Genomic DNA, 27,389 nt, shown 5'->3' on the forward strand with positions numbered 1-27,389 from the left:
CTGCATTTTGTTCCTTCTCTTTGTCATTTTGTATACCTGTCTTCTGACCTTTGGTGTAGAGCTTAGATAGAGTTATTACCTTAGCACCAGGTCTGGACCTATGAAGTTCCGATTCCTCCTGGTGGGTGTTGTTTGTATATGTGCTGCCGAAGCGAGCACAGGTGGGTGTTGTTTGGATCTGGCTGTGTGCTCCACTTCTTTCTGCTGCAGCCATTAGAGTTGAACCCTTTGTGTCTCTCTGGCAAGATGTTCTGCTCCTGAATCAGCTGGGTGGGTCTTGCCTCTAGCCTCTTTTGAGGGAGTTCCGCTGAAGGATTCTGCGCTGGGCCTACACTTGGGGGTCCTGGGTGGTCTCACTCACTCGCTGGGCCTGGCTCTGGGTCTATTCAGGATCTGGTGGGCCCCTGGTCGTCTCACTCCAAAAGTGCTAAATATTTTAATATGTCTGCATTTCCCAAATTGTATCATAAATTTAACATTAGTCAGCATGTCCCCTGGATTTTTAAAGTAAAACAGATTATCATAAAAATCGGTAGGAGATGTTGAGCTGTAGGGGACTCAGGTCAACAATTTCTGACATTGCCAGTGAAGCAGAAGACCCAATACTACTATGGACTACTGAACTCTTTTAGAATATTTTGCTGAGTTTACACACCTATAATATTTAAATGGTGGAACTTAGCAAAAAAAGGGGATACAGATGAATGTCCATTTTGTATCTGTGTATTCAAAGTAGGTTAGATATATAGTTATGCTCTCTTAATGAATAGAGGGATTTGTTCTAATGGTGTTTGTAAATAGGATATCATGTCCGCATCTTGTACAGCAATTAACCACTGGGAGGAATGTGTGCAATGTGTTAATTATTGAAACTGTCCTACCAATTTGGTTTGAAACTGTCTCATTGCTATTTGTTTCTCAATAAAATTATGGAAAAAAATCAGTGGGAGTTTTAAAAGTGTAAAGACATTTCTGAAACTTAGTTAAAATAATAAATGAGATGAGCAAAGAAAAAATGTAAAACCAATAATTAGGAGAGATTAACCTATTTAGTATTAAAACATAACTCCAAAGCACAGTGATATAAATGATGCAGTCTTTGACCTGGCCAGCATGGAAATTTATCCTGAATAAACAAAAGTATTCATAGCAGTATTGGCTTCAATTATAGGAGGTGTTTAAAATATAGCTATCTAGGATACTTTGCCTCAGTATAAAATTTTGTCAGCCAGAAAGAATGAACTATGCCTTTTTATCAAAACTAGATTCAGGTTACTCAGCATTCATGTTAGGCTTCAGAGGGGCCTACCCGCTGGCTGTGCTGCTGCCTGGTTCCAGCCACCCTGTGCAGGAGGGAGCCCTGACACTGCGCAGGCTACCCAGCTGCTCCTCCCCTCCCAGCCATCATCTCAGTCTGTAGCACCTTTCCCATAGCAGTGTCTATGTTGTAATGAAAGTCCGATCCTCAGTTAAGATTAGTGAGAGGTTTTGTGTTTTCTCTTCTAGGGTGAAATAGTTAAGAAGTATACTCAGTTCAATCCGAAAACTTATGAAGAGAGGATTAATTTAATCCTACAGATGTGTGTGGAAGCTGCAGCAGAGGCTGTGAAATTGAACTGCAGAATTTTGGGAGTAGGTGAGTGCGCATTATAAATCCAAGAAATACTCACTCTAATGTACACAGTCTAGTAAGTCCTGTTGCTTCACTGAACATCACATCCGTGTCTGTCCTGTGTATAGGTGGTTCTAGCTCCTGTCTGGCCACAAACATGGGGACTTCTAGAATCAGCAGGCATCATGGGAGAAGCATTGATAGTTCTGTACATCTGGGGGGAGTTACAGATTTAGGTCATCACACTGTGATATGTTCTCATAGTTCTTGGTAATGTTTGTATTAGGAGGTGTTGGGTGCAATAATTTATGTTCAGAGCTAAGGGAAGTGGACACTATTTCCTAACATTGCTAATCAGAATTACTTCTCTTGTATTTGTGGTGGAGCACAGGCATTTCCACAGGTGGCCGCGTTAACCCTCAGGAAGGGATCGTCCTGCATTCAACCAAACTCATACAAGAATGGAACTCTGTGGACCTCAGAACCCCTCTGTCTGACACTTTGCATCTTCCCGTGTGGGTAGACAATGATGGCAACTGTGCCGCCATGGCAGAGAGGAAATTTGGTCAAGGAAAGGGACTGGAAAACTTCGTAACACTTATCACTGGCACAGGTATGATGGGGCAGGGAGGGTTGCTTCAGGGACTAGAACCTGTACCCACAAGTCTTCATTCCTCACTCAGGCAGTTACCACTTTGCCTTGGGCTTCACCTGCAGCTTGAGAAGAGCCCTAAGACATGAGTTCGTAAGGCCTTGCCAGTCTTTCTGAGCATGTTATGCCCAGCCCCAGGCATACCTGTAGACTGCTAAGTTCCCAGGAACTTTCAGAGATGTTCAGAGTGCTCATTTCTCAAAGCTGCTCATTCCTCAGTTTTCCTTTCAGTTTTTGGTTAGTCTGTTACATGTCTAGCTGTTATGCTTTATTCTAGGCAGCAGAGACTAATAAACTTAACTTTAAATGTTCTTTTAAAAAAAATAAAAATTTTTTGATACAGGATCTCGCTTCACAGTTCAGACTCATAGTGATACACCTGTCTCAGCCTCCTTAGTGCTGGAATTATAGTTGTGTGCTACCACACCCAGTTTTGAGGCCAACACAGCATACCCAGGGTCCCAGAGCCAGCACAGCATGTGGTACAGGGGATTAGATTCAGGACCTTGCACTTGCCAGGCGGGCATGTAGATTGCCAAGCTATCTCCCTAGCCCAAGATATTTTTACCAGTTTTTCCTCTTCTGGGTCCTGGGGATTGAACTCAGGACTTTGTGCTTGCCAGGCAGGTGCTTAAGCCACTGAGCTATTTCCCCTAAATGTTCTTTACAAACCTTTCTGTACAACTCCCCTAGTTGCCAGTTAGGTGAGTATAAAAGCAAACCTTTAAACTGCTCCTCCGTTTGCAACGAGGCAGGTCAAAATAATTACCCACAATTTTTGAGCATAAGTCAGTTCAGTTCTCTCAGTTATTGGTGTACAGTGATGGAAATGCGGCTGTTGTTCAAGGTGACTGCCAAACTGGGAAATGGGTGATGGGACCAGAGTAAATTAAAACTCCAGAAAGCTCGCTTACTGGGATTCAGCAGATTTTCTTTTCTCCTGCCCCTTCCCCACCCTTCTTGTTACAAGCTTTTGTTTCCTTTTTAGATTCCAAAAAAAGTGGATTTTGTTTTCCCAGTTTGTTCATTGTTTTACTGGCAGCATGCATTTTTGGAATTCACTGCCTTGTGATTTTCATAAATATCCTAATTTGGTTTTGCTAGTGTTTTGTTTTTAATTTTATTTTCATGGTATATGTCTTAATCACTTTTCTGTCATGGCTGAGACAAAATACCTGATGCCCAAGTTAAAAAGGTTTATTTAGCTCACCTTTGTAGGGTTCTTGGTCCATAATTAGCTGGCTCCAAAGCAAGGTAACAGGGTGGGGATGTGGCTCAGTGGTAGAGTGCTTGCCGGCGCGCAGAAGGTCCCACATTCAATCCCCACTACCAAAACAAAGCAGGGTGGCATGGCAGAGGGGCAACTGTTTATAATGACAGGAGATAGCAAAACCAAGAGCAAAAGGGGAGGACAAGCCTCTTTTCCCCCCTTTCGTTGTATGCAGGCTACCTGCCCTAGGTCGGGTGCAGCACTCACACCATCGCCTGCCCTCATCTTGCACAGCTTGAGGATATTTATAAAGTGAGAATCCAGGACCTCTGCTGAGACAGTTAAACTTCTGAACTTCTCAAGACACAATGAATTAACCATTATAACATCTTAGAATTTAAACAGCCTCCTTGGGGCTGGCGAGATGGCTCAGTGGAATAAGTGCTTTCCTGGCAAGCGCAAGGGCCTGAGTTTAATCCCTGGTTCTGCAAAAACAAAAACAAAAACAAAAACAAAAACAAAAACAAAAAAAACAGCCTCCCTAGGGCATGTTCTCTACACCCAGGATGTAGAGCTGCCCAGTTACTTAGTTAAGCTTCTAAACTCCTCAAGTTGATGTAGTGCATCACCCATTACAATGTATGTTTAAGAAGTATAATTTATTTTTTATTCTATTTTTTTTTTTAGGGAAGGGTCTATAGGGTGTTCAGGGTCTCACTACTAGATTGGACTCATAGTGATCCACCTGTTTACAGTCTCCCAAGAGATGGGATTACAGGCTCATGCCACCACGTCCAGACTCAGTTGCCATCTCAGTGTGCCCTGGGGGTGGGGCCGGCATGGCAGGCCTGGGGATCAAACCCCTGTCCCCTGTGCCTGCATTCAGGCACTTTAATCCACTAAGCTATTTGGCCAGCCCTAATTTATTTTTTAAATGAGGACACAGACTCACTAAGTGGTTGAGCCAGCATTTCATCTTAGATATGCCTTACTTTAAAACTCAGGGGTACTTAAATTCTGCCTTATACTACCTCCCCTTAGAGTGTGTACTCATATACTTCCTCTTAGCTTGGACACCTTTTCCTAGTCAGAGTAGTTAAAAAGCTGCACATCGGACAGGTGGGGTGGCAGGACATCTCCTAAAAGCAGAGCCTTCTAAGGCCAAATGTCCTTTACTCCTTGGTAACTCCTAAACTTCATAATAAACAACAGTCAAGTTACAAAGTTAAATTTATAACTTTTAAAAAAATCTTTTAAAACCAAAGCATTTATTTTGAGTAATCCCTCAGATTCTCAAGATGAACTGGATGCTGGCAACAGCTTCTTTTGGGTGTAGATCTTGTTCCTTCAGGGAATCCATGCCTGAATCTGCTGTGTACGATTTTTAGGTGCCTCCTTTGCCCAGTTCAGTGGTATTTTGTCTTTTAGCCTTCCCCCTCAGCCGTACTTTCTCTTGTGCTTGGCAGGGCAGCCACGCTTGCCCCAGGTCCACTTCTGAAGGTGGTAGGCTCAGAGCCGTAGCGGCAGCACAGTGTGTGCGTCTTACCACGATGCCTTCCAAGAGATGACGTTGCTTTCATCATCTTGCCTGTGCTGCTGAGACCAGAAAGCTAGATTTGTAACATTTGCTTCATAGATCTTTGGACATGGCAGCATCAAGAAGAGGCAAAAATTGTATTTCATATTCTTTAAAAGCAGATGCAGTGTGATAACGTTTTAGTTTTTTTGGAGGGTGGGCAAGTACTGGAGAGTGTACTTTGTACTGAGCTATACCTCTAGCCTTTCTTTCTTTCTTTCATTCATTCATTCATTCATTCATTCATTTTTTTTCCCTGTATTTTAGGGAAGGGTCTACAGGGTGTTCAGAGGCTCATTACTACATCAGACTCATAGTGATTCTCCTGTTTACAGGCTTCCAAGTGCTGGGATTACAGGCTTCTGCCACCATGCCCAGTCTTAATTGCTGTTTCAGCATGCCCTGGGGGTGGGGCTGGCCAGCCCTGGGGGTATTGAGCCCCTGGCCCCTGCACCTGCTTGCAGGTGCTTTAATCCGCTGAGCTGTTTGGCTGGCTCTTTATTAATTTTGAAGTAGGGTCTCACTAAGTTGCCTGGGCTGGGCTCTAACTTGGTAGTCCTCCATCTTCACTCTCCCAGAATACTGGAATTACAGATGTGTACAACTTCACCCAGCTTAGAAAAATTTTTTACTGTAACTTTCTCTCTAAGCAGAGCCTAACACAAGGATTTAGATAACGTATTAATATTATCCCTTTGTTATTGCAGACCAGTCAGGCCTGAAATCTCCCAAACAAATGTATGGTGAAGGCTTAAATAAGTCAAGGGGTATGATTGTTAAGGCTCCAGGAGGTTCAAAGCCCTCTAACAGAATTCAAGATTCTTTGGAGGCTAACAACTTGGCCATATTTATGTAGTTATCAAGCAAAGGAGGGTAATACTGCAGAAATGTAGGAGTCTTGCAGGACTATTTAAGGACCTTGGAAGTCCACTCAAGGACTTTTCCAAGTAATACATTATGTTAATTTAGGGGAACTGTGTTACCTCCAGGAAGGCCTTCACCACAGGAGTGAGATGCCTACAATTACAGTCTTTATCTAGTTAATTAGGATTGGAATCAGATGTCCTTAGCTATGGCTTTGTCTTGTCCTTTGAGACACAGCTTCACAGGCTACTACAGGCCTCAGCCGGGACGAGTGATTCATAGCAGTTCACTTACTACAAACCTGCCGCCCATCTCCAGATAAGGAGCCTGGGTCTTGGACAGACTTGCAGGTAAACATGGAAAGCCAGTTGGTTAATTTAAATCCTGCTCAGAGCCACTTCGTAGTGGTTGCCATCACTTAGGTACAGGTGTTTTCTTTGGAGATGATCCTGAAAAGCAGGAGGTAGGTAGAAAAGGAGGAAAGTGACTAAAGGATGCATTATCGGGTGGCTGCAAGGGCAGTGAGGGCTGCTGTTTCTGGAAACGCCTATAGAGCACCATTGGGGATTTCCTTTTTATACCTGCTGGCCGAGCTCTCCTGGCTGGGGGAGGCCTGTGTAGCTGACGAGACCTGTTTGAGTGTAGGTTTTGGTGTATGCCTATAGGAGCGTCCCATCAGCCAAGGCTTCGTCAGATGCCCTGAACTGGCTGTTACAGCCTTTTCTGAGATTATGGTGAACCAAGCAGATTTGACATGGGATCAGATCTGCTAAAAATATTTCCTTTCAAAATGCTGCCGGGGGCCTGGGGAGATAGTTCAGTGGGTTAAGCACCTGCTTGGCAAGCACAAGGTCCCGAGTTTGATCCCTTATATGGGATTAAAAAAAAAAAAAAGTTGAACAATAAAGTTCTTAAAGGGCCCGGGGAGATAGCTTAATAGAATAAACACTTGCCTGGCAAGCGCTGGGCCCTGAGTTCAATCCCTGGTACTGCCAAAAAAAAAAAAAAAAAAAAAGTTCTTCTCCAAATGCTGCCAGATGGGGCTGGGGAGATGGCTCAACAGTCTAAGCATCTGCCTGGCAAGTGCAAGGATCTATATTCAACCCCTGATACTGTATGCTGTGCTAGCCATTGAACCCAGGCGTGTTGGAGCACACTTGCAATCCAAGCACTGGGGAGGCTGAAACAGGACGATCACTAGGAGCGTGAGCTGTGTAGTGAGACCCTGTACCAAATAAACAAACAAATAATTTAAAAGTAAAAAACAAAAAATTCTGCTAGATAAAGTTTTGGTGCTTCATAAGCGTAGGAAAGAAGGCATCATATATGCACCCAAAGCTTTGCTAAACAGATGAGGCACTGTCGTATCAATTTTTTGTGTGTGTTGTTTTGAGAGGGTCTCACTATGTAACTCAGGCTGGCCTTGAGCTCACTTTGTGGCCCAGGCTGGTCTCAAATTCACAGCGAGCCTCCTGCCCCAGCCTCCCAAATGCTGGGATTACAGGTGTGTGCCACCACACCTGGCAGATCATAGTTTTGTTCCATGCAAAGTGCCTATCAGTGATTATCAGGTCTCACTACAGGAATTGGTGGCGGAATCATCCATCAGCACGAATTGATCCACGGAAGCTCCTTCTGTGCTGCAGAACTTGGCCACCTGGTGGTGTCTCTGGACGGGCCTGATTGTTCCTGTGGGAGCCATGGGTGCATTGAAGCATATGCTTCTGGAATGGCCTTGCAGAGGGAGGCAAAAAAGCTACATGATGGTTGGTATCTTCTTAGTAATTAAGGGACCAAGTAAAAGATAAGCACTTCAAAGTAGAAGTTCTAGAAAGAACTGAGCACTGAGGCCAGAACTTCCAAGCTTTTCACTTCCTCAAGGTGGAGCAGGGCTGCTCCAGTGTCCTTGTTCCTGACTCTTCCTCTCCAGGGTTAGAGGGCTTCTCTTGGCTTTCCCTCACAGCTGAGCCAGCATAAGCTACACATATTTTGTTTTGGAGGTGACCCTGCAATGCAGGATGGAGGGAGTGCAGCGGTGGAGCAGGAGGAAATCCATTTAAGGGTGCATTATTAAGTTGCCTTTGGGGCCGTGAGAGGCCTAGAGCTTCAGTTTTGTTTTCTCAATCATCAGCAGTGTGGATACTTATACATTTTAATGAATTAAGTGGATGAACATCTTACAGTTGTTGAACACTGAGAGACTATTTGAATTAAAGGTATTTATAGACATATTATCATTATAACACAGTATGCCAGTTGTTGAGAACGATGGCCAAGGAACACTGATGCACATAAGGACGTGGAAGTCCCCTCTGTCCCATTAGCCGGGCAAATTCGGATGACCAATGTTCTGGGCGTGGCAACACTGGTGTGGGTGCAGAAAGGGCAAGCCACAGTACAGTGAGGCAGGAGGGAAGCAGAGCCAGCAGGTCAGAGGAAGCATTAAAAAAAGCTTAGGGGAAAGCTGTAGATCTGAATTTTAGATTCATCAAACTGACTTAGTTTCTAGGGATGGGAATGAGAGTTGAGTGGAGGATGACTATAAGGATAGTTCTAGAGTGACTTCCAGTTTTCTGGTTGGACAACTCAAGAGTTGAGAATGAAAGTGGAGGAACAGGTTTAGGCGGAATGGTGGTTGTGCACACAAGGGACATCCAGGTGAAAATATCCAGGAGGCAGCTGGAAATGCATCTGTAGCTCAGAGGGGTGACTGGACTAGCGAGAGGGACTTGGGCTTCATCAGTGCAGTATGAAGATGGTAGTGAGGCTGGGTGTGACGGCACATGCCCGAGTCCTAGCATTGAGGAGGCTGACATGGGAGGTTTACCAGAAGTTTGAGGACAGCCTGGGCTACATGGTGAGTTCAACTATAACCTGAACTATATAGTGAAACCCTGTCTCCAAACAAGCAAACAGGATGGAGTGAGACCTGGGAAGTAGGGCAGTTGAGGAACAGGGAGAGTTGAGAGAAAAGCCACCAAAGGGAGCTGTCACGGAAGCCCAAGAAGCAAGGGTGTTTCAGAGAGGACTGGTTAGCTATGTTAGGTGTAGGAACACTGGGAAAGTCCCATCTTTGGCCCTTAGGACATCATATAGTCCCTAAAAACTTCACTTCTGAACCATGTTTTAACAACCTTTTCAGATGGGTTTCTCTAATAACTCTTTTCCCTCAAAATGCATCAGGGATATAACTCAGGGGTACAAGTGCCTGCCTGGCAAGCACAAAGTCCCAAGTTCGATCCCTGGTACCCTCCCCCCCAAAAGACAATTATACATAAAATTAGTAAGATTTTTTTTTTTTTTTCTTTCAAAATGAATGTGTGAGGGGCCAGGGAGATGGCTCAGTAGAATAAGTGCTTCCCTGGCAAGCGCAAGGGCCTGAGTTCAATCCTCACTTCCACAAAAAAAAAAAAGAAAAAAAAAAATGTGTGAGCATAGGCTGATGGGATGGAGACAGTGCATGGAAGTGAAGTTGGAGCATGCAGCGGAGGACCAGCGTGCAGTTCCTAACAGGTGGGGAGAAGTGAGGACTGCACAGCAGGAGGGCCTGAGGGCCAGGAGAGCGAAGATATGCAGATGCTGTGGTATGTGTATGTGGGGGCAAAAAGTACGGGACCCCATGTGTCTGTTAACTGAGGTAAGAAGTTCGGAAATCTGGCAAAGAGTAGTGAGAGACAACAGGAGAGGACTGGAAGCTGCAAGGCCCAGAAATAAGAGAGCACCAGCTGGCATCTAGGTAGCAGGTGAGGACTAACTTCAGAGCCCCGCAGCAGATTAGGTGGCAGATTGAGCTGGGTTGGCAACGATGGGAAGAGAACGACTGGTTAATAGAAACTCCTGCCGCTTATTTAGCATTACCTTGGCCGGCACTGTAAGTACTTTGTGTCCATTATCTCATTTAGTCTTCAGAATAATCTAGGTATTACTGCCCTGGTCTTCTAGAAAAGAGAAATATATGGAGGTGAAGTGACATGGCCAGGGCCATGGAGCTAGCAGTGGCTGTGCTGCAACTGCGTCTGTCCCTTGGCCACTATGCCTTGTTGATATAGAACATGGGCACCGGGGCACAGTGGAGCACCTTACCCGGGATGGCGGAGCAAGGAGCCAAGTGCAGGGGTCTGATCATCTGGGGGTGGGGGAAGAGGACACACAAGGACTCTGTCAAATAGTGCCACTGAGAAGTGGAGGAGCCAGAGGGAAGGAGGCTGTGGGAAGGCTTGAGGATCCTCCAGCTAGAGAAATTCTGGCTTATGTATGTAGAACCAGGTAACAAGAGGGCAGCAGGGGCTTTGGGGGCAGTGTTCATGGATGTTTATAGCAAGTGGCTTTGCCTTTATGAAAAGAAACCCCTTCTCACTTAGGGGCTCACTGGAAGTAGGCACTAATGACTGCTTCTCCTTGCTTGGCTCAGAGGACCTGCTCTTGGTGGAAGGGATGTCAGTGCCAAAAGACGAAGCTGTGAGTGCCCTTCATCTCATCCAAGCTGCAAAACTTGGCAATGCGAAGGCCCAGAGCATCTTAAGAACAGGTCAGTGCTGCTGCAGTGGTGCCGCAGGGAGTGCCCGCAGACATGGGGCGGTTTCCCCTGGGGCATGGCGCTTTGCATTGTCTGTTCAGAGGTATTTCCTCCCGAAATTGAGAGAGGAAAATGGAAATGCATTTACAGTATTTGTCAACATTACCTTTTTCTTTTCTCTCTCATTGGTTTTTAGAGACAGTGTCTTGCTGTGTAGCCCAGGCTGACTGCATGCTTATGGCAGTTCTGCCTCAGCCTCACCGGTGCTGGGGTTATAGGTGTGCACCACCATGTCCGATTAGCATTGCCTTTTGAAACAGGTTCTTGATTTTTTTTTTTTTTTTTAATATATTTGGTACAGGTTCTCACTATGCAGCTCGGACTTGTAGTGATCCTACCATTTGTAGTCTCCCCGTGTACCACCAAGCCCAGTTTCGGTGGCCAACTCACCAGGCCTGGAGGTGGGGCCGGCGCAGCATGTAGTGTGGGGGACTGAACTCCGGTCACTGCACTTGCCTAAGCCAGCGCTTAAGTCTGCTGAGCTATCTTGGCAGCCCCCTTAATTTGCTTTTACAACTATTGAAAATAATAATAGGATAGTCTACTTTATAGACTATTCTACTTTATAGAATATTTATAGAAATACAGGTGAGCAGTAAGAAAAAGTATCACTTAAGAATTTTACTATTCAGAAATATCAACTATTACAGTTTTCTTCCAATCTTTTTATTTTATTAATTTTTTACATAGCTGAGATTATATTGTATAGTACAGGAATTTTTGTTTGTTTTTTGAGGCAGTCTCACTATATGGTAGTTTAGGCTGGCCTTGAACTATGTAGTCCAGGCCTCAGGCTCACAACAATCTTCCTGCCTCCGCCTCCCCAGTACTGGGATTACAGGTACATACCAGCCACATACAGGCAGTTTTATACCCCACATATTTTCACTTATAGATATCACATAAGCCAGGTATAGTGGTACATGCCCATAATTCTAGCACTCAGGAGGCTAAGGCAGAAGGAGGATCAAGAATTGGAAATCAGTTTTGACTGCCTAGCAAGTTTGAGGCCAACCTGTTTTACAGTGATACCTTATCTCAAAAAATCACATAATAGTTTTCTCATATCAAGAATAAATTATGGGCGCTGGGGAGATAGCTTGGTGGCATAAGCGCCTGCCTGGCAAGCACAAGGTCCTGAGTTCGATCCCTAGTAATGCATGCTGTGGTATGTGTGGGAAGCTAAGACAGGAGGACAACTGTGTGAGGAGACCTTGTACCGAAAAAGAAAATTATGGTATGTGCCTGGTGGTCCTAGCTACTCAGGAGGTGCTGAGGTAGAAGAGTCCCTTGAGCCTAGTAGTTCAAGGCCAGCTATAGTAATACATTTCATCAAGAAAGAGAATGAGAGAATGAGAACAAGCAAGCAAGAACAGCCTTTAAAATAATGCTTCTTTCTAGGGATATAGCTCATTGGTAGAGTACTTGTCTACTACATGTGAGTGCTTTGGACCACTCCCCAGCAAAAATAAAATGTTGCTTCCTACCATGTAGTATGAATTTTACCATTACTGGCCACTGGTTATTTTCTTTTGACTTAGCTCTGTGCTGTAAAATTATTTTTATTTTCTCGTAGCTGGAACGGCTTTGGGTCTTGGGGTTGTCAACATCCTGCATACTATGAACCCCTCACTTGTGATCCTGTCTGGCGTCCTGGCCAGTCACTACATCCACATCGTCAAAGACGTCATCCGCCAGCAGGCCTTGTCCTCGGTGCAGGATGTGGACGTGGTGGTTTCAGATCTGGTGGACCCCGCCCTGCTTGGTGCTGCCAGCATGGTTCTGGACTACACAACGCGCAGGATCCACTAGGCCTCACACAGTGAACTGGACAGAGACTCCAGAGCGCCTTAGTGGAACCAACTTCTCTATTAGATGGACATGTCTTAAAAAGCAAATTTGGTATTTAACTGCAGGTGTTATTGGCAGAGTGCTTTTGTTTTTGTGTCCTCCACATTTGCCTTTTCCTGTACCCAACTTTTGTAGATGCTGCTTTCTGATGTTTTCCTCATAGGAATCATTGTAGTGTTAAACCCTATAAATTCTAGCCACAACTTCCTGTGCCAGAAGGAGCCACAGCAGTAGACCAGAAGCCTCGGGACTCTGCCTGCCGAGGTACCACTGAGACCTGCAGGCCTGCTCTGGGATGCGAGCTTCATGAGTGTATTCTGGTTAACAGTCCTTCCTTAAAGGCGCAGCCATCATCAGAGGGGGAAAATCAGTCCGAATAGAAGGAACTCTTATCAGGAAAGACTTTTTAAACTTTTTTTTTAACCAGGGATTGAACTCAGAACCTTGTGCTTGCCAGGCAGGCACTTATGCTACTGAGCTGTCTTCCTGGCTATTTTTATACTTTTCAAAAACGATTTTATTGAATTATTTTTAAAGTATACAATTTAATAAGCTTTGACTTATGTATTTACCTTGGTACCATCATAGTAATCAAGACAGTGGATATTATGTCACCCCCAAATGTTTCTGTGGAAAAATGTTACTTAGTCTAGCAAACTTGTAGGAGACTTTAGACCAGGGATATGAATTACAGTGGCCTGAGTGACCTTGTCCTTATCTTCTTAGAGACTAAGAAGTGGCTTCTAAGAAGCCACTAGGATTTAAGAACCTCTGAAAGATTACCCCAGAAGGGTCTTTGCTGCTGACCAGCGGACACTGCTCCCTTCAGTAGCTTTTCATTCTCCGTAGCCTATGACCCCAGAGAGTCTGTACAGCCGTGTTTGTATGTGTTACACTGACAGCCCTGGACTCTGACTAAAGTACTCTTAATTAATGGCAAAACATACACAAGAGTTCTATTAACTGCAACCTAGAAGAAATGCTAACTGCAACTGCTTATTCAGTACCTGCTGTGTATCAGGCTCTGAACTAGGTGCTTCATATACATTCTTAAGCTCTCACGACCCTCGAACCCAAGACTTAAGTGTGTTTCTATGACATCCCTATAGCTCTGGGTTCATGAGTATAAAAGGTTTGATGCAAGGTCCCTTCTTTTTGCTAAGCCACACATTTCATTTCAAAAACACATTCAGAATGCTAATACACTCAATTTAGGCTAACAAAAGCTTTAATAAGAATATCTGATTGGCAGATGACTATTTTTGACCCTATTTCTCAGCGGTAAAGTTCATCAAATATTCTTCAGTGCTACTGAAATCTTGCCAGTACAGTATTTGGTCTTCTGACAAGGTTTTATGAATATTTGTAGATCTAAAACATGCATATGTTTTTCAAAGAAATTTTTTTTTTAATTTTAGAAATGCCTGAAGGTTTCCATAATGTATTATTTCAAATGTTGATATACGATTAAATTAATCAGTATCACATTTGAATGCTTTCTTTCCCAGTAAGTTAATATTAAAAAGATATGACAGCTGATTCTGACAACTCTGCCAGACCTTAGTCTCCAGGGCCTGGTTTTGTTTCAGCATTTCAGGGTGGCTCAGGCGCCAGTGTCCAGTGTCTGGAGAGAGCTGGTCCAGCATGCAGGGACATCGGTGGGGCCTTGGTTAAAGCTGTTACCACTGTACACCAAACAACTGTGCTGCTACCAAGTTTCATGCCAAATAGGTGAAGCAATGGATGGTACTGAATCAAAAGCCAAATCTTAGGTTTTATTAAATTTGTAGAATATTCTCACATAAATTATTAACTGTTTAATCACATCCCCTAATTTATTTTAATGTAAATATTTTTTATGTTACTGTTCTGAGCCAAATTCTAAAGAAAAATATATTTGTGCTTGCTGAAACTATAACAGTTGCATATTGTTTCATCCTTACGGATTTCCCTTCCCAGAGATGTGTATTACTGGATTTTTTTAAGGTTATATAACTTAAGTCATCTCGCATGTGTTTTCTTTTTTCTTTTTTGGCGGAACCAGGAATTGAACTCATACCCTTGCGCTTGCCAGGGAAGTGCTTATTCTATTGAGCCATCTCTGGCCCCTAGCATGTGTTTTCTTAATAACAGCCTATTAATAGAAAGCAATTATGTAACATTTAAAATTTGAGCTAAAAAGGTAAAGTCTCTAAAAGAGGTTTCAAACTGTGTTGAGGGCCAGCCTGATAGTTCAGTGGACTAATGTGCCTGCTGAGGCAGAGCACAGCGGCCGGGGCTCCATGACTGGTGCGCTGTGCTGGCCCTGCCTGCGGGCACGCTGAGATGGAGACTGGGACTGGGCGTGGTGGTGCCCACCTGTAATCCCAGCACTTGGGAGGCTGAAAACAGGAGAATCACTGTGAGTCCGATCTGTGTAGTGAGACCCTGTACACCCTATCCTAAATACAGAAAAAAAAAAAAAAAAACCCTAAATGTTGAGCACCCACTGAATTAATTCCCACACCATCTAGATTCCTCCTTTTTTGCAGCCCCCAGGTTGGTAAAATGCACTGCAACAAAATGCAAACCCCAAGGTCTGACTTCTGTGCAACATTTGAAACAGCTGCCGACAGCTGTTTCGCTTTCAGTTTCTGTGGGTCCAGAATCTGGGAGATATAGCTACATGTGGCAGGTCTGCCTCAGAGGGTCTTGCACCTGTTAGTGGCTGGGGTAGAACAGGAGTTGGGATCTAGGAACTGGCCAGCCACTTTTCCCAACCAGTCATTAGGGGTTCTCTCAGGTGTTCTGCGTGGGCTAGTTTGGTTTCCTCACGGTGGCGCAGCTTCATGTGCCATAGAGGTGGGGAAGATCCTATGGCACTCACACCTCAGTGGGTGGCTTTGTCCCTGAGAGCTCTAAGAGTCCCCATCACTGTGCTAGAGCTTTTTACACGATAGCTCAGGGCTACCAGCTAGTGTGTTCCCACTAAGCCATAGCTGCATTCCCTCATATGACTCATCAGGCAGAGGGTCATCACTGTGAGAGAGGGACCAGGGAAGGCCCTGAGGTGGGGTGGCCTTTGGTGCTTCAGTTATTCTGACCTCTTGAATGGCACTACGTAGATGGAACAGTGGTCGATGAGTGACACTGACTGCCTGAGTGCAATTAGAATGTGCCAGGGATTGTGAAGGTGATCTAGCTGCAGCCTGTCACCTCACGATGGCCAGGGTTAATTTGGTTGATGTGGCTGGCTAGACCAGTGTCTCCTTCCCCCTCACTGTTCCTTGTACATCCCTCCCCCAAAGCTGTGTGTTCAAAGAGGATGACCACCCCTGAGAGAGGAACCTTCCTCAGTAGTCAAGGGTATATGAGCAGCTGTGCTCCCCAACTAGAACCTCTAAGTAAGCACTTAAGAATACATCAGGTGTGGGGGCTGGGGAGATAGCTCAGTGGAACAAGTGCTTGCCTAGCAAGCTCAAGGGCCTGAGTTCGATCCCTGGTACCATGCCCTCCCCCCACAAAAAACCTGAAGTTTGAGTTTGGGCTGGCAAGATAGCTCAGTGGTCTAAGGCTTGGCAAGGGCTCAGCAACCTCAATTCCATCCCCTGCACCACATGCCACACCAGACCCGCCCCAGGGTGGGCTGAAAAAGTGTCAGGTGTGATGGTGCACGCCTGTAATCTCAGCACCTGAGGCAGGAGGATCACTGAGTTTGAGGCTAGCCTAGACTACACAGTGAGTTCAAGGCCAGCTTGAACTACATAGCAAGACCCTGTCTAAAAAGCAATAAAAAGGGAAAGACCACGGGTGAGCCAGATCAAAGAAAGCCGAGAAGCCAGGGCAGGAACATAAATTCCACACATAATTAGCAGTGAAGGGATGATGGGCCTGAGTATTACTAGAGTTTACCTCAATCTCCAATTTGGAAATAATATCAGGTAACTTATGCAAAAGGTTACTGAGGGGGCTGGTGAGATGGCTCAGTGGTCTAAAGCACCTACTTAGAACAAACTTAGAAAACCACAGGGACCGCGGTTCAATCCCCCAGCACCACATGCCAGCCAGCCCCGCCCCCTGGTGGGCTGAGCTGGCCACACAAACACACACACACACACACACACACACACACACACAAATAAATAAATAAAACAAAAAACAAAAGGTTACTGAATGACAGTTTTATTATTTGCTTGTATCAGCAACTAAGAAGTGACGGACTGCATGAGATGCCGAGGGCAGACGATGAGTGCGTTGCAGCAGCATCTCCTAGACGCACCTGTTGCGTACATCAGCGAAGTCCAGCAGAGCTTTCTGGGAGGAAATGTTCCATAATCGGCACAGTCTGACTCAGATACCTACGCACACGTGGCTAATGAGCACAGGCAATGTGACTCGTGCCAATAATGTATTTTTAAGTAAATAACTACTGTGCTTATAGAGTACTATACTGGACAGCCCCAGCTTAGATGGAGCTTTTTACAAGAGAACTATGAACCAAGAACTTGGAATGATACATAATTTCAACAGAAGGGAGGAGTGGGGTTAGGCACATATTCATGCCATCCTGACAGGTTTATTGACTGATCCATACTCCAGACAGACTGCTGTGGACATACACTTTCCAAGATCCTAAACTTGGGGATGGTGACAAGGGATAAAATGTCTAACTCGGTTAGTGGAGGATTTAGGGATGTATCTTAGAAGTAGGTGATAAGGAAATAACATTTAGCATGTAATTCCTTTTCCAATGAAAATTTCTACAGAATTCTTCTCCAGGAAGGAGACTTAGATTATAGTATAAGGTAGGGCTGGGTGCCCGATGGCTGTGCTTCCTCAGCCCTGGAAATGACACAGAATTTCTCATTCGTTAAGGCTTCACTCCAAACAACAGCACATGTTGAGGTCAATAAAGCAGCTTCATTTATAGTTTCAAACAAATTTATTCTCAGAATAATGCACAAAAGCACAGGTTGAGGCTACTGTTGGGAGCTTCCGCCTTTCCTCCTCCTCCCCCCGCCTCTCTGAATGCCAGGGAGAACACAGTTGAAGGAAACATGCAATCACAAACAATGATCAACTCTAAAGACAAAAGTTTGGTCCAAAAAACTCAACATAATTAATCCAATTACTGTGAACAGCTTCACTGAGTAGGATTAAGATACTGCAGATGTAGTGTCTCCAAGGGTGGCTCTTCAGTGCACCAGGGGGGCCTGCTTGAGGGAGATGAGGACTGAGCGCATGCGGGAGACATCTTTGGCCTGCTTGCTGGACTTAGGGTTAAAGTCACACAGCCGGGCCACCCGTTCCCACTCTGTGCCTGGGGATGACTCATCAATATCATTTACAAAGGCTTCTTCTGCTGCCCTGGAAGCAACAACAAAATATGTTGGTTTAATGCAGAACCCTCTTCGAGTAACCTCCTGGCTGCCTTGCTACAGAAAAGGAGCTGCCTCTCTACGCTTGACTCAGTGTCATCCTGGCTTTCCCAAGAGTAACTGTCCCTGCCCAGGTCAGGCTTAGGAGCAGACACATGGCCAGTTCTCCTTGGCATGTGGTGCCACGCTGCTGTGTAAAATGGTGGAATACAGGTGTTTGGTTCAGGGCTCACTCTCTCTGTCGGGCTATCTCCGCTCCTAAAGAGCAGTACAAAGCAAGTCATTTGCCAGCTACATACTGCTTCCACTAATAACAAAGCAATAAGCTGGGCAAAGGCTTGGCCAGTAGCTTATGCTGGGCTATGAGTTTCAAGAAAATTTCAAGATTTCTAAAAAGCCCACAGGTCATTGCACAAAGCCTCTAGATTTATTCCGAAGGCTGGAGAGAAATAGGGCAGATCAAAAGGAATTCAAGACACAGCTCCCATGCTAGCAGGCATCGACATTAAAGCCATTCTGGAAGGGCATTTGTTAGAACATTCTTGGGATCAGCCAAAGTTTGCCATTTTTCTCTCCAATTGGGCCTGGGGCCACTGGGCACAATCTGGCAGGAGTGCCCACATGAGCTGCTGTTTGGCAGGTATTGTTCCAACGTTCTTCCACATCAAGTTCAGCCCACCTGCAGCCGGAAACTAACTGGTGGGAGCTACAGCCCGGAAGGACAGAGGTTAAGAGGCGGGAAGACACAATATATATCATCTACTCCAACAAGCACCACGGGCAAAGCAAAAGCAATGGAGATGACCGGTCTGTGGGGAGAGGGGTGGCACTATCACAGGGATGGCCGTGGCAAACACCGCTGAAGCCCAGAGCCACTACAACACTGCGACTTCATGGCACACACAGTTAGGGGCAGTGAGAAAGGTTTACTTAACTGTTCTAGGCTGTAGCAAGGATGGTTTATGTTTGTGCTTAAAGGTGAAGAGAAGAAAAGAAACAAGGAGAGAAACTTTAGGTCAGATACAGAAAATGAGAATGAGCTCAATGCAGATGGTCAGTAAGCTAGACATGCCCTTGCCACTCTACCTATGCTTGGGAACGTGCAGCTGGCTTTGCTGGGCCACCCTGCTGCCCAGCAAAACCAGGCTTGACCTTTCCAGTCTCCATTTCTACTCCAGAGAGAATGTGTAAAAGTCCAATCAAACAGCACCTGTAAGTCCAACATTTCACAAGTCTCACTGTAAATGTACCTGGAGGCCTAGGTAACCCAGCTCTCATAATGGGACGAACATCAAGGTCATAGGCCCTGTAAGGTTCTACACAATGTAGTCTGCCACCCACCATCCACAGGTTCCTGCTCCCTCCATTCCACCCTATCTCCCTTTTATAAAAGGCTAGACCTAATTTTTAATGAGGAAACAACAAGGACTCTTTCCAAATCTTCAGCTATACTGCTCTGACAAGAGGAAACTTTTCTGAACAGGATGTGATTTCAGGAGAAAGCTAACATTGCCCATTTCTGACAGTTTCAAGTATCTAGACCTTTTTATGCTAGGATGCAGGGTTGGGCTTCTGAAGCTGGCCACTGAACAGCGATTTCTGACATGTAAGATCATGGAGAAACAATGACAGACACCCACCAGAGACGCCCCTGCTGCCCTGGACTCCTCCTGCCTGAACTTCAAAGTCAGGCAAGCCACCCCACATTCTTGAAGGACTGAGCATAGAAGCGTCAGAGCTCCCACAGCTGGCTTGGTCCTGCAAGGTGCTGCTGTTCACTGGGTCCTAGCCAGGACTTTTACCTGCTTCCAGGTAGAGAACCTTCCCCTTCCTACCTGGGGCAGGAAGGCGATAGGGTCACAGTAACAATGGCAGCAACAGCAAGAGGTCAGAGTCTACCCAAGTCCTAAGCCTTCCCAGACACGATCAGAACGGACCCACACATGTGTAAGGGCATTGGCTTGATTCCCTCCAAAACCCCAAATATGAAAAATGGCCATCAGAAGGTGCAGGAAGGGATAATTCTACAAGAACAGCATGAATCACACCCCACTTTTATCAACTCTCAGGCAGTCCCCACAGTGCCAATTCGAAATATTTTAAAATACAAAGCATCTTGTGACATAAAAGGAGCATTAACTCTAAACAAAAAATAGAATCAAAACAAGGAATTAGTTTTGCAACATACACATAACCAATCACGTCAGCGAAGGGTTGTTTGTAGAAAGCTTCATCTGCCACCCTAGACAGCAAGAGGTCCAAAAGGCAGGCAAGCAGGCAGGAAAAAAGAAAGAACATTGAGAAGCAGTAACATCTAGAATCCACAATAGAGGCGTGACTGGGCTCTGTCCTAGTCCCTGGGAGGCTTCCAGCGTCGGACACTCAGGCAGGCCGAAGCGTCCCACTGGCCTCCCACACAGGTCTCCTCCATGGCAGCACACTGGCAGCTTCAGATCTGGGACTTACCCACAACATTTTAGAAAGCACCCCCTTGTGGGCTAAGCCCTTTCACATACAGTATGTTGATTCACTCTTCAAACAATCTATGCCACTGAGCACTCAGTCCATTCTGCAGATGTGGCAACTGAGGCCACAGTGAGCTAAAGCTACTTGTTCAGTGACAGCAGTGGCAGCGTAAGTGCAGGGTTCATTTTACTGTACATTAAACCTGTTTCCAAGCTGCTGTGCACTTGGGAAGCCAAGCCATCTTTCTGCCAGCCCTGGGGTAAATAAATATCCCTGGGTATGAACACTGCTAGCCATCAGAAGCCCATGGTCCTACAGATTTAATCCCAGATCCGGAATATTCAAATGTTTTGCTTTACCACACTGGCTCGGTGGGATAGCTTTGGAGAATATATACCATCATTTCAAAAGCGCTACTTTAGAGAAAAAAGCAGCTGAGTTCATGTTGTCTAGAAAAGGAGCGCTAGATTCAGTCCTGGCTTGTGTGTCCCTGAGTCAGGCTGTCTGCACAGGAAGCTAGGGCATTTCCTGAAGATCTCTACGCCAGACTCGGATGAAGGGCAGCTCAGAATCCAGAGCTCCTTCCCTGCATCTTCTGCCCCTACACTCAGGGTAAGTGGAACCGTACGGCAGGGCACTGGGACACACTGTGGAGGTGTGGGCTACTGTGCGGAGGATGCTGCACCGCAGCGGACAGGCTGGCTTTGACTCTGTTGTCCCAGACTGAAGCTCGGGCCCAACCATGCTCAACCTCAACCACTTGGCCGAGCAGGGAACCTGGCCCAGCTGGCTTAGGGCGGAGGGAAGTGCAATGGGGATTTTTAAGGATAATCGTGCTCAGTCATTAACTTAAACACAGATATTTATCTGAAAACAAATTCTAGTAATTTTAGTTTCAGTTTATTTTGAAACTCACACACACCCTTTTCTCTTCCATTTTGGTTTATACACAGGAGGTACTTTGTAGAAATTTAGAGAAAGCAAAGAGCAGCCTGATTGAAAGTCAAAGTGACTCAGCAGGGAAACAGAGAGCTGTTTGTGGGCCAAGGAGTGGGAAGGGAGGGATGGGAAGGGAAGGCAGGCCAGCTTAGAACTCTAAAAGCCTATTAGTTTACACAAAGGGAATCACCTAATCGATTTCAACTTGAGCTTGCTCTTAATGGGAAGAGCATTAAAGTTTAATGGTACCGCTGCCACCACCACAAGGGCCTGGGTGTCAGGCTCTGCTGCCCTGCAGCTAGCCCCAAGACCAAAGAGCTCCTCAGTAACAAGCACGGATCCTGAAGAACAAACAAAATGATACACACTAAATACGGCAGCACTTCCTCTCTGCTCCCCACCCAGTAGAAGGGGGCGGGGTCTGAATGCCGTGACTGTCAGCCTGGCAGGATGGGGCTCAGGAAGGGAAAGGACAAGAATGCCCGACCAAAGACAAGCTCTGGAGGTCTAAATGCAATGTACAACTTTATAACTAGCCCCAAAGCAGAAATGCAAAAAAAAAAAAAAAAAAAAAAGCCTACCACTGGGGAGTCATGAATTCCCCAATTTTACCACACCTTCAAAGAGCTCAAGTCTCGGCACCAGTCACCTGTAACGAAAAGGAATGCTTCTTCTGGCTTGGCCAGGAACCTGTTCTGGGGTTGTTCTCCATGACAGAATGGCAGGAATTGGTTACTACTCTGACTCCTGAAAAAGTTAAATCTTTTTCACAGGCTTTTTCACTGAATAATTCATGACTATGCAGCAACATCTATCTGAGGACTGACACGAAACAGACTGTGCACGTGTGATGCAGAGCTCACCCACCAGCTCCGTGCCCCGGAAGCGCCCGCCGCAGCGCCTAACCCAGGGGGGCTACCAGCACCTTGTGACTGACTGGGGGGGCATCTGGAAAGCAGGCTGCCTGGGCACAGACAACCACTCCACGCCTTTCTATGTCAGACTCTTGAGCTTTTCTGGGTTTTTATTTACTAGTTACCCAAACACAGACAGAACAGGGAAAATGAACCATGTTATAGACATTTATGGCACCAAGTTCTTTAGACTCTAAAGTTTAGAGTTAAACATGAATGGAGGAGAATCAGTATCAAAAATCTCCACGGGAGGGCATATGCCATTGAAAGAAATTCTCCAAAATGATTCTTAAACAGTTACTGCCTCCCCCTGTTGAAGAATGACTGAAATAAAGTGTGAAGAGCATCCCTTCTGTCCCAGGACCTTGGGAGTGTGTTACCAGCTTTAAGGATACAGTTTCAGGTGTGTGCTGCAGTTTCCACAAGGCAAATGACCTGGTTTCTAAACAGCTCTATGCTCTCAGTGTGTAGGGGACAAGCCTCTTCTCTTTGGAATTTGAGAGCTTCACCCGAGACCAGCCCTCTGATGGTCTACAATTGCAAGCAGGACTGGGAGTGTAGTTCACTGGTAGCATGCTTACCTAGCATATGCATGAGCCTGGGGTTGGTCCCCAGCATCACTAAAAAAGAAAAAAAGCAGCAACAACAACTATAACAAAACATACAATTCCAACCAAAGAAACTATTATAACCCTCACTCCACACCCACACTCTTAGGCTGGGTGCTCACAACAGGTGTGTTTACTCTCTCAGACACCTGGTTCTGTAACAGGAAGCCCACTTTCAACATATTATTCAAGTCTGAAAATCTGTGTCCAAGTGCTGAAGCCTCAGGGACCCCATATGGGGAGGTCAGCCCACTCTGCCAAATACCTCACAGAAGCCTCCAGTGCTGAGGTAGCATGCTGGGAATATTACTTTACTCATTTTTCTTTGGAGACCTAGACTTGTACCTAAGGAAATCATTCTGAGCAAGCACACAACACAGGGGCCTAGATTCATGCGACCACAAGCTCAACAAAAGCCCAGGCAGTTGGATGGTAGCCATCATGTCTGGCAACTAAGCCCCACCACTAAACAGTTCACACCATACTTGCCCTAAAACGTCAAATGGAACCTGTCAGGCGCGCCTCAATACATCCCCTAGAGGAAGGTGACCAGGACAGGACAGAGGCATGAGTCTGACATCTAAATGGCAGCTAACAGAATAAAAATGACCAAAGGGACACATCTGCTATCACAGTTGCTATATGACGTCAGCTGGCTGGCGAGGTGGCTTGCCCACCTTTCTGGCAGACTTCCATCCAACAGAGCTGCCAGAGATATGGGCACATCAATACTCCACTTTCTGGCTGAATACAGAAACCTAAGTTTCTATCTAGAAAATTAAGAACACCCCCAGCCTGTCTTTACTCCAGGTGAGCGGAGCGACAACTACTCAGTGGGAGGTGGGCTCTGAACCTGGCAGAAGAAAGTGAGCTAGTGTGCTTTCCCAGGGAAGCCAGGCTGCGTGTGCCGCTCTAAGCTACTTCCAAGAAGTGAAGTGTACTACACACCACAGTTGCTGCCTGATAGTGATGAGAATGAATGTGTTTTCTCCCCACAACTATTTAACCAGAAGTAAGTGAATAAAAATTAAGTCTGAAAAAACATTGTTAAGTCATCAGTTTAAGATTTTCCTAGGTGCAGTTAAGTATCCAGTGAACTAAATTCTGGAGTCACTGTGTTGGATTATCCTTGGCTACCTAATTACAAAGCATATTTCCATGCTAATGGGCCCCTTCACAAAAAGCATCTTCTAGAGAGCAGAACTGTATTTAGGGGATACACCTGACCAAGTCTATAATCGCCTCCCAAGTAAGGGGATCCTTTTCCATTCATGAAAATGACCCTTTGAAGGTTCCACTTTCTGCACAGAGACATGCAACAATTTTTCCCTTTCCTGAAACACCACTGTAGCTGATGCAAACCAAAGTCTCTTTACAGAGCTAAACAGCTACAGTCTGGGAGACTCAAGGACGAAATCGTGCTCATGAATCGGAGGACTTGCAGCCACTGTTTCACTTACTTGCTTGAACACCTGCAAAGACATGTCACACTAAAACAAGGCAGCAGCCAAGAGCCTAGAGGGAATGCTGAAAAATGGACTTGATTCAGCCTTGGAAAAGAAGCAGTGCTGGAACAAGGACTCACCTGTTGTTTGCTTTTGTCTTTTGTAACTGCTCATCCTGCCGTGCATACCACTCTTCTAGCTCCTTTATTGCTTTTTCTTTCCACTCTGCTTCTTGCTTCCGAGAATTGGCATCTTTGAAGAGAAAGACAGTACAGATGAAGCAAAGCACAAATTTAAGTAAATTTCATCAGTTTATTTTAATCTTACTAAATGCATAGTGGGGGGCTGGTGAGATGGCTCAGTGGTCTAAAGCACCTACTTCAAACAAGCTTAGCACAGGGACCGCGGTTCAATCCCCCAGCACCACACGCCAGCCAGCCCCGCCCTCAGGTGGGTTGAGCTGGCCACACACACACACACACACACACTAAAATAAAAATAAAATAAAATAAATGCATAGTGGGTGTGGATATGGGTGCCTAAATGTGTTTGGGGAAGAGCAGATATGGGAAGATAAATTCTGTTTTTCTTCTTTTTAAGGGATTAAACCCAGGCCCTCTTCAACTAAGCTATATCCACAGCCACTTTTTATTTTTTATTTTGTGGGACAGAGTGTCAAACTTCTGATCCTCTTGCCTTAGCTTCCCAAAGTTCTAGAATTACATCTATGAGCCACTACACCCAGTTCTATTTTCCTACTCTGTACAACCAACTCTTAAATCTCAGCAATCCTATTCCTGATCTTTCAAAACTGTTATCCCAGTTCAATGACACCTTGAGTCATTAACTGGACCTTGTTTGTAAACCAACTAAATTCAAGTCAGAAAGCAAGAGGAGGGGAGGGATGTGGAAATACCAACTCTTATGGGGGGGGGGCGTTGGTACACCAACTGGGGCAAAGGCCATTAGAGACAACTCTTTATAATGGTGCCAATATTAGTCTGGATTGGGGTATTCAGATAATCCTTAACTCTTCATACATTCTACAGTCTACATCCCAGGTTTGACAATTAATGATTTTATAAAACACAAGATGTCACTCTTATAACTAATTACAGGAGAAATGCTTCCATAAACTAAAGGGGCTGTGAGAAAAAAATACCAAAGATAGAAATGATTCAGGAATCCAAGGATGACAGGTCACAGAACAAAAAGTTAGACAATCGGTCCTAATCAGACTGCAGAAAGACTTCACGGCAGAGCCAGGACAGACTTACAATATTCCACTGGAAAGAACCGCAGGCCTTCTAGTTATCAGTTCACCAAAGGTTCTAGAAATGACAATGAGAAAATGCACACCAAGCAGGTTTGCTGGAATGGAGTCTCAAAGTTCATTAGGCCTCACTAAGGCTGTCCCTAAGACATCTAGTTAAGAGAAACATGCCAGTATAGTAAAAGAGAAGTTAACACTGAAGTTACCAACACTTCAACAGGCTACCAGGGATGTAGACAAAGTTCTAAAAATGCAGAGCAAGAGCCCAACCTATAATTACTATCTTTAAGAAGAGTAAGAACACAGTGGCAGTGTCAAGCAACTACTTGAAGGGGAAAATGAAAAACAAAACCACACAAAAAAAGCAAAAGTTGAGGCATTCTTGGGTATTTTTAGAGTCTTTGCAAAAACAATGTTTTATAGTAGCAACCTGTAGAAAGCTGTGTCTGCAAATACAACAAATAGCTTAGTAAAGCTGGAAATCCTCTTAAAGTTTTAGATTACAAAGAACTTTTCAAAAATTATCTTACTTGGACTTTCTATTGATGGCTTTAAAATGGACAGAGTGAACTTCTGCTATGTGCTGAGCATGGCACGAGGTGTGACCTGCAGCAACAGAGGACACTGTGCTGCAGGGAGGCGCCACACACTGGCGGTGCCCAATGGGCACAGCACTGAAAAATACTGAATGTAAAAATGTAAGATCTCGGAGCCGGGGAGGTGGCTCAGTAGAATAAGCGCTTCCCTGGCAAGCGCAAGGGCCTGAGTTCAATCCCTGGGTCCACAAAAAAAAAAAAGTAAGATCTCCTTTGATAGCGGGAGAAATTCCAAAAGAATGTTTTCACTGGGGTGTATTTACTTTCATTGTCTACTGACAATTAAAATTTTTACTATGTATTAGGACTAAAATATCACGGAATTTTTCAAAAATAGTTTTTGAGAAAGTAGTTGGCGACTGAACTTAGGCCCTTGAACTTGCCAGGGAAGCGCTTATTCCACTGAGCCATCTCCACAGCCGAAAGTAGTCTAATTTAAATAAAAACTGAGGGGCTGGTGCGATGGCTCAGTGGTCTAAAGCACCTACTTAGAACAAGCTAAGCCAAGCAAAGCACAGGGACCGCGGTTCAATCCCCCAGTACCACATGCCAGCCAGCCCCGCCCCCTGGTGGGCTGAGCTGGCCACACACACACACACACACACACACACACATAAATAAATAAATGTAAAAATAAATAAATAAATAAATAAAAATTGAGCCATTTGTAACAGACTATAGTTACTGCCTAAAACAGTTCACTCAATTATACCGTTTTCTGGCATTGGCAGGTTTAAGAAGTGCCACCGGCAGTAATAATTTAGAATTCTTCAATGCTTAGCTTGACAAGATGAAAGATCTAGGCCTAAAAACAATCTTTTGATCTAAAAAAAACCCCAATCTTTTGAGTCCAAAAAGGTAGAAAAGATGAATGTCCTCTTAGAGAACAAGTCACACTGACAGGTGCCTCTTCTGACTACCTTCATTATTGTGTATAGAAAAGAACATTATTTCAGAACACAAGCTGAAGACCAGACACTGATTCTCTTTTAGCATCTTGGGCTTTCTCACAGTACTTGCAGAGATAAAGGTGATAATTGAAGAAACACCTTATTTGTGAAATAATTCAACTGGAATGTAAGGCCAGGTCTAGCTTTCTTCAAGGTCTTAAATTAAGAGACAAGCTCTCAGCCAAGCAAGGTAGTGCATCCCTATAATCCCACTACTTGCAAAACTAAGGTAAGAGAATCAAAAGTTGGAGGCGAGCCTGGGATACTGAGCTCAAGGCTAACCTGGATGACATAGGCAGACAATGGCTCAAGAAAGAATGAAAGGGCCAGCCAAATAGCTGACTGCTCCCGGGGCATGCTGAGACAGCAACTGAGACTGGGCATGGTGGCGCATGTCTGTAATCTCAGCACTTGGGAGGCTGTAAACAGGTGGGTCACTAAGAGTCTGATCTAGTAGTGAGACCCTGAACACCATGTAGATCCTTCCCTAATATATATAT

At 45.0% G+C, this 27,389-nt stretch overlaps 2 protein-coding genes across 7 annotated transcripts in view; one reads left to right on the forward strand and one right to left on the reverse strand.

Moving 5' to 3' along the window:
- Gne (glucosamine (UDP-N-acetyl)-2-epimerase/N-acetylmannosamine kinase) overlaps positions 1–12,818 on the forward strand; it is a 57,735-nt gene extending 44,917 nt beyond the window's left edge. For all 5 annotated transcript variants that reach the window (XM_004631845.2, XM_023715917.1, XM_023715919.1 and 2 more), the window contains 5 exons: positions 1,507–1,636; positions 2,004–2,225; positions 7,498–7,680; positions 10,326–10,442; positions 12,067–12,818. In XM_004631845.2, the coding sequence (XP_004631902.2) occupies positions 1,507–1,636; positions 2,004–2,225; positions 7,498–7,680; positions 10,326–10,442; positions 12,067–12,302 (888 nt within the window). In that variant the 3' untranslated portion in view covers positions 12,303–12,818. The remainder of the gene's footprint in view (positions 1–1,506; positions 1,637–2,003; positions 2,226–7,497; positions 7,681–10,325; positions 10,443–12,066) is intronic.
- Positions 12,819–17,220: 4,402 nt separating this feature from the next.
- Positions 17,221–27,389, reverse strand: part of Clta (clathrin light chain A) — a 21,449-nt gene continuing 11,280 nt past the window's right edge. Inside the window, exons 4-6 of one of the 2 annotated variants that reach the window (XM_004631848.2) lie at positions 24,211–24,322; positions 18,634–18,669; positions 17,221–17,687 (exon numbers count right to left, since the gene is read on the reverse strand). In XM_004631848.2, the coding sequence (XP_004631905.1) occupies positions 17,516–17,687; positions 18,634–18,669; positions 24,211–24,322 (320 nt within the window). In that variant the 3' untranslated portion in view covers positions 17,221–17,515. The remainder of the gene's footprint in view (positions 17,688–18,633; positions 18,670–24,210; positions 24,323–27,389) is intronic. The other variant, XM_004631849.2, reaches the window with a different exon arrangement.

Source organism: Octodon degus, unplaced genomic scaffold (genome assembly GCF_000260255.1).
Source record: "Octodon degus isolate 3935 unplaced genomic scaffold, OctDeg1.0 scaffold00045, whole genome shotgun sequence".
NCBI classification, from domain to species: domain Eukaryota; kingdom Metazoa; phylum Chordata; class Mammalia; order Rodentia; family Octodontidae; genus Octodon; species Octodon degus.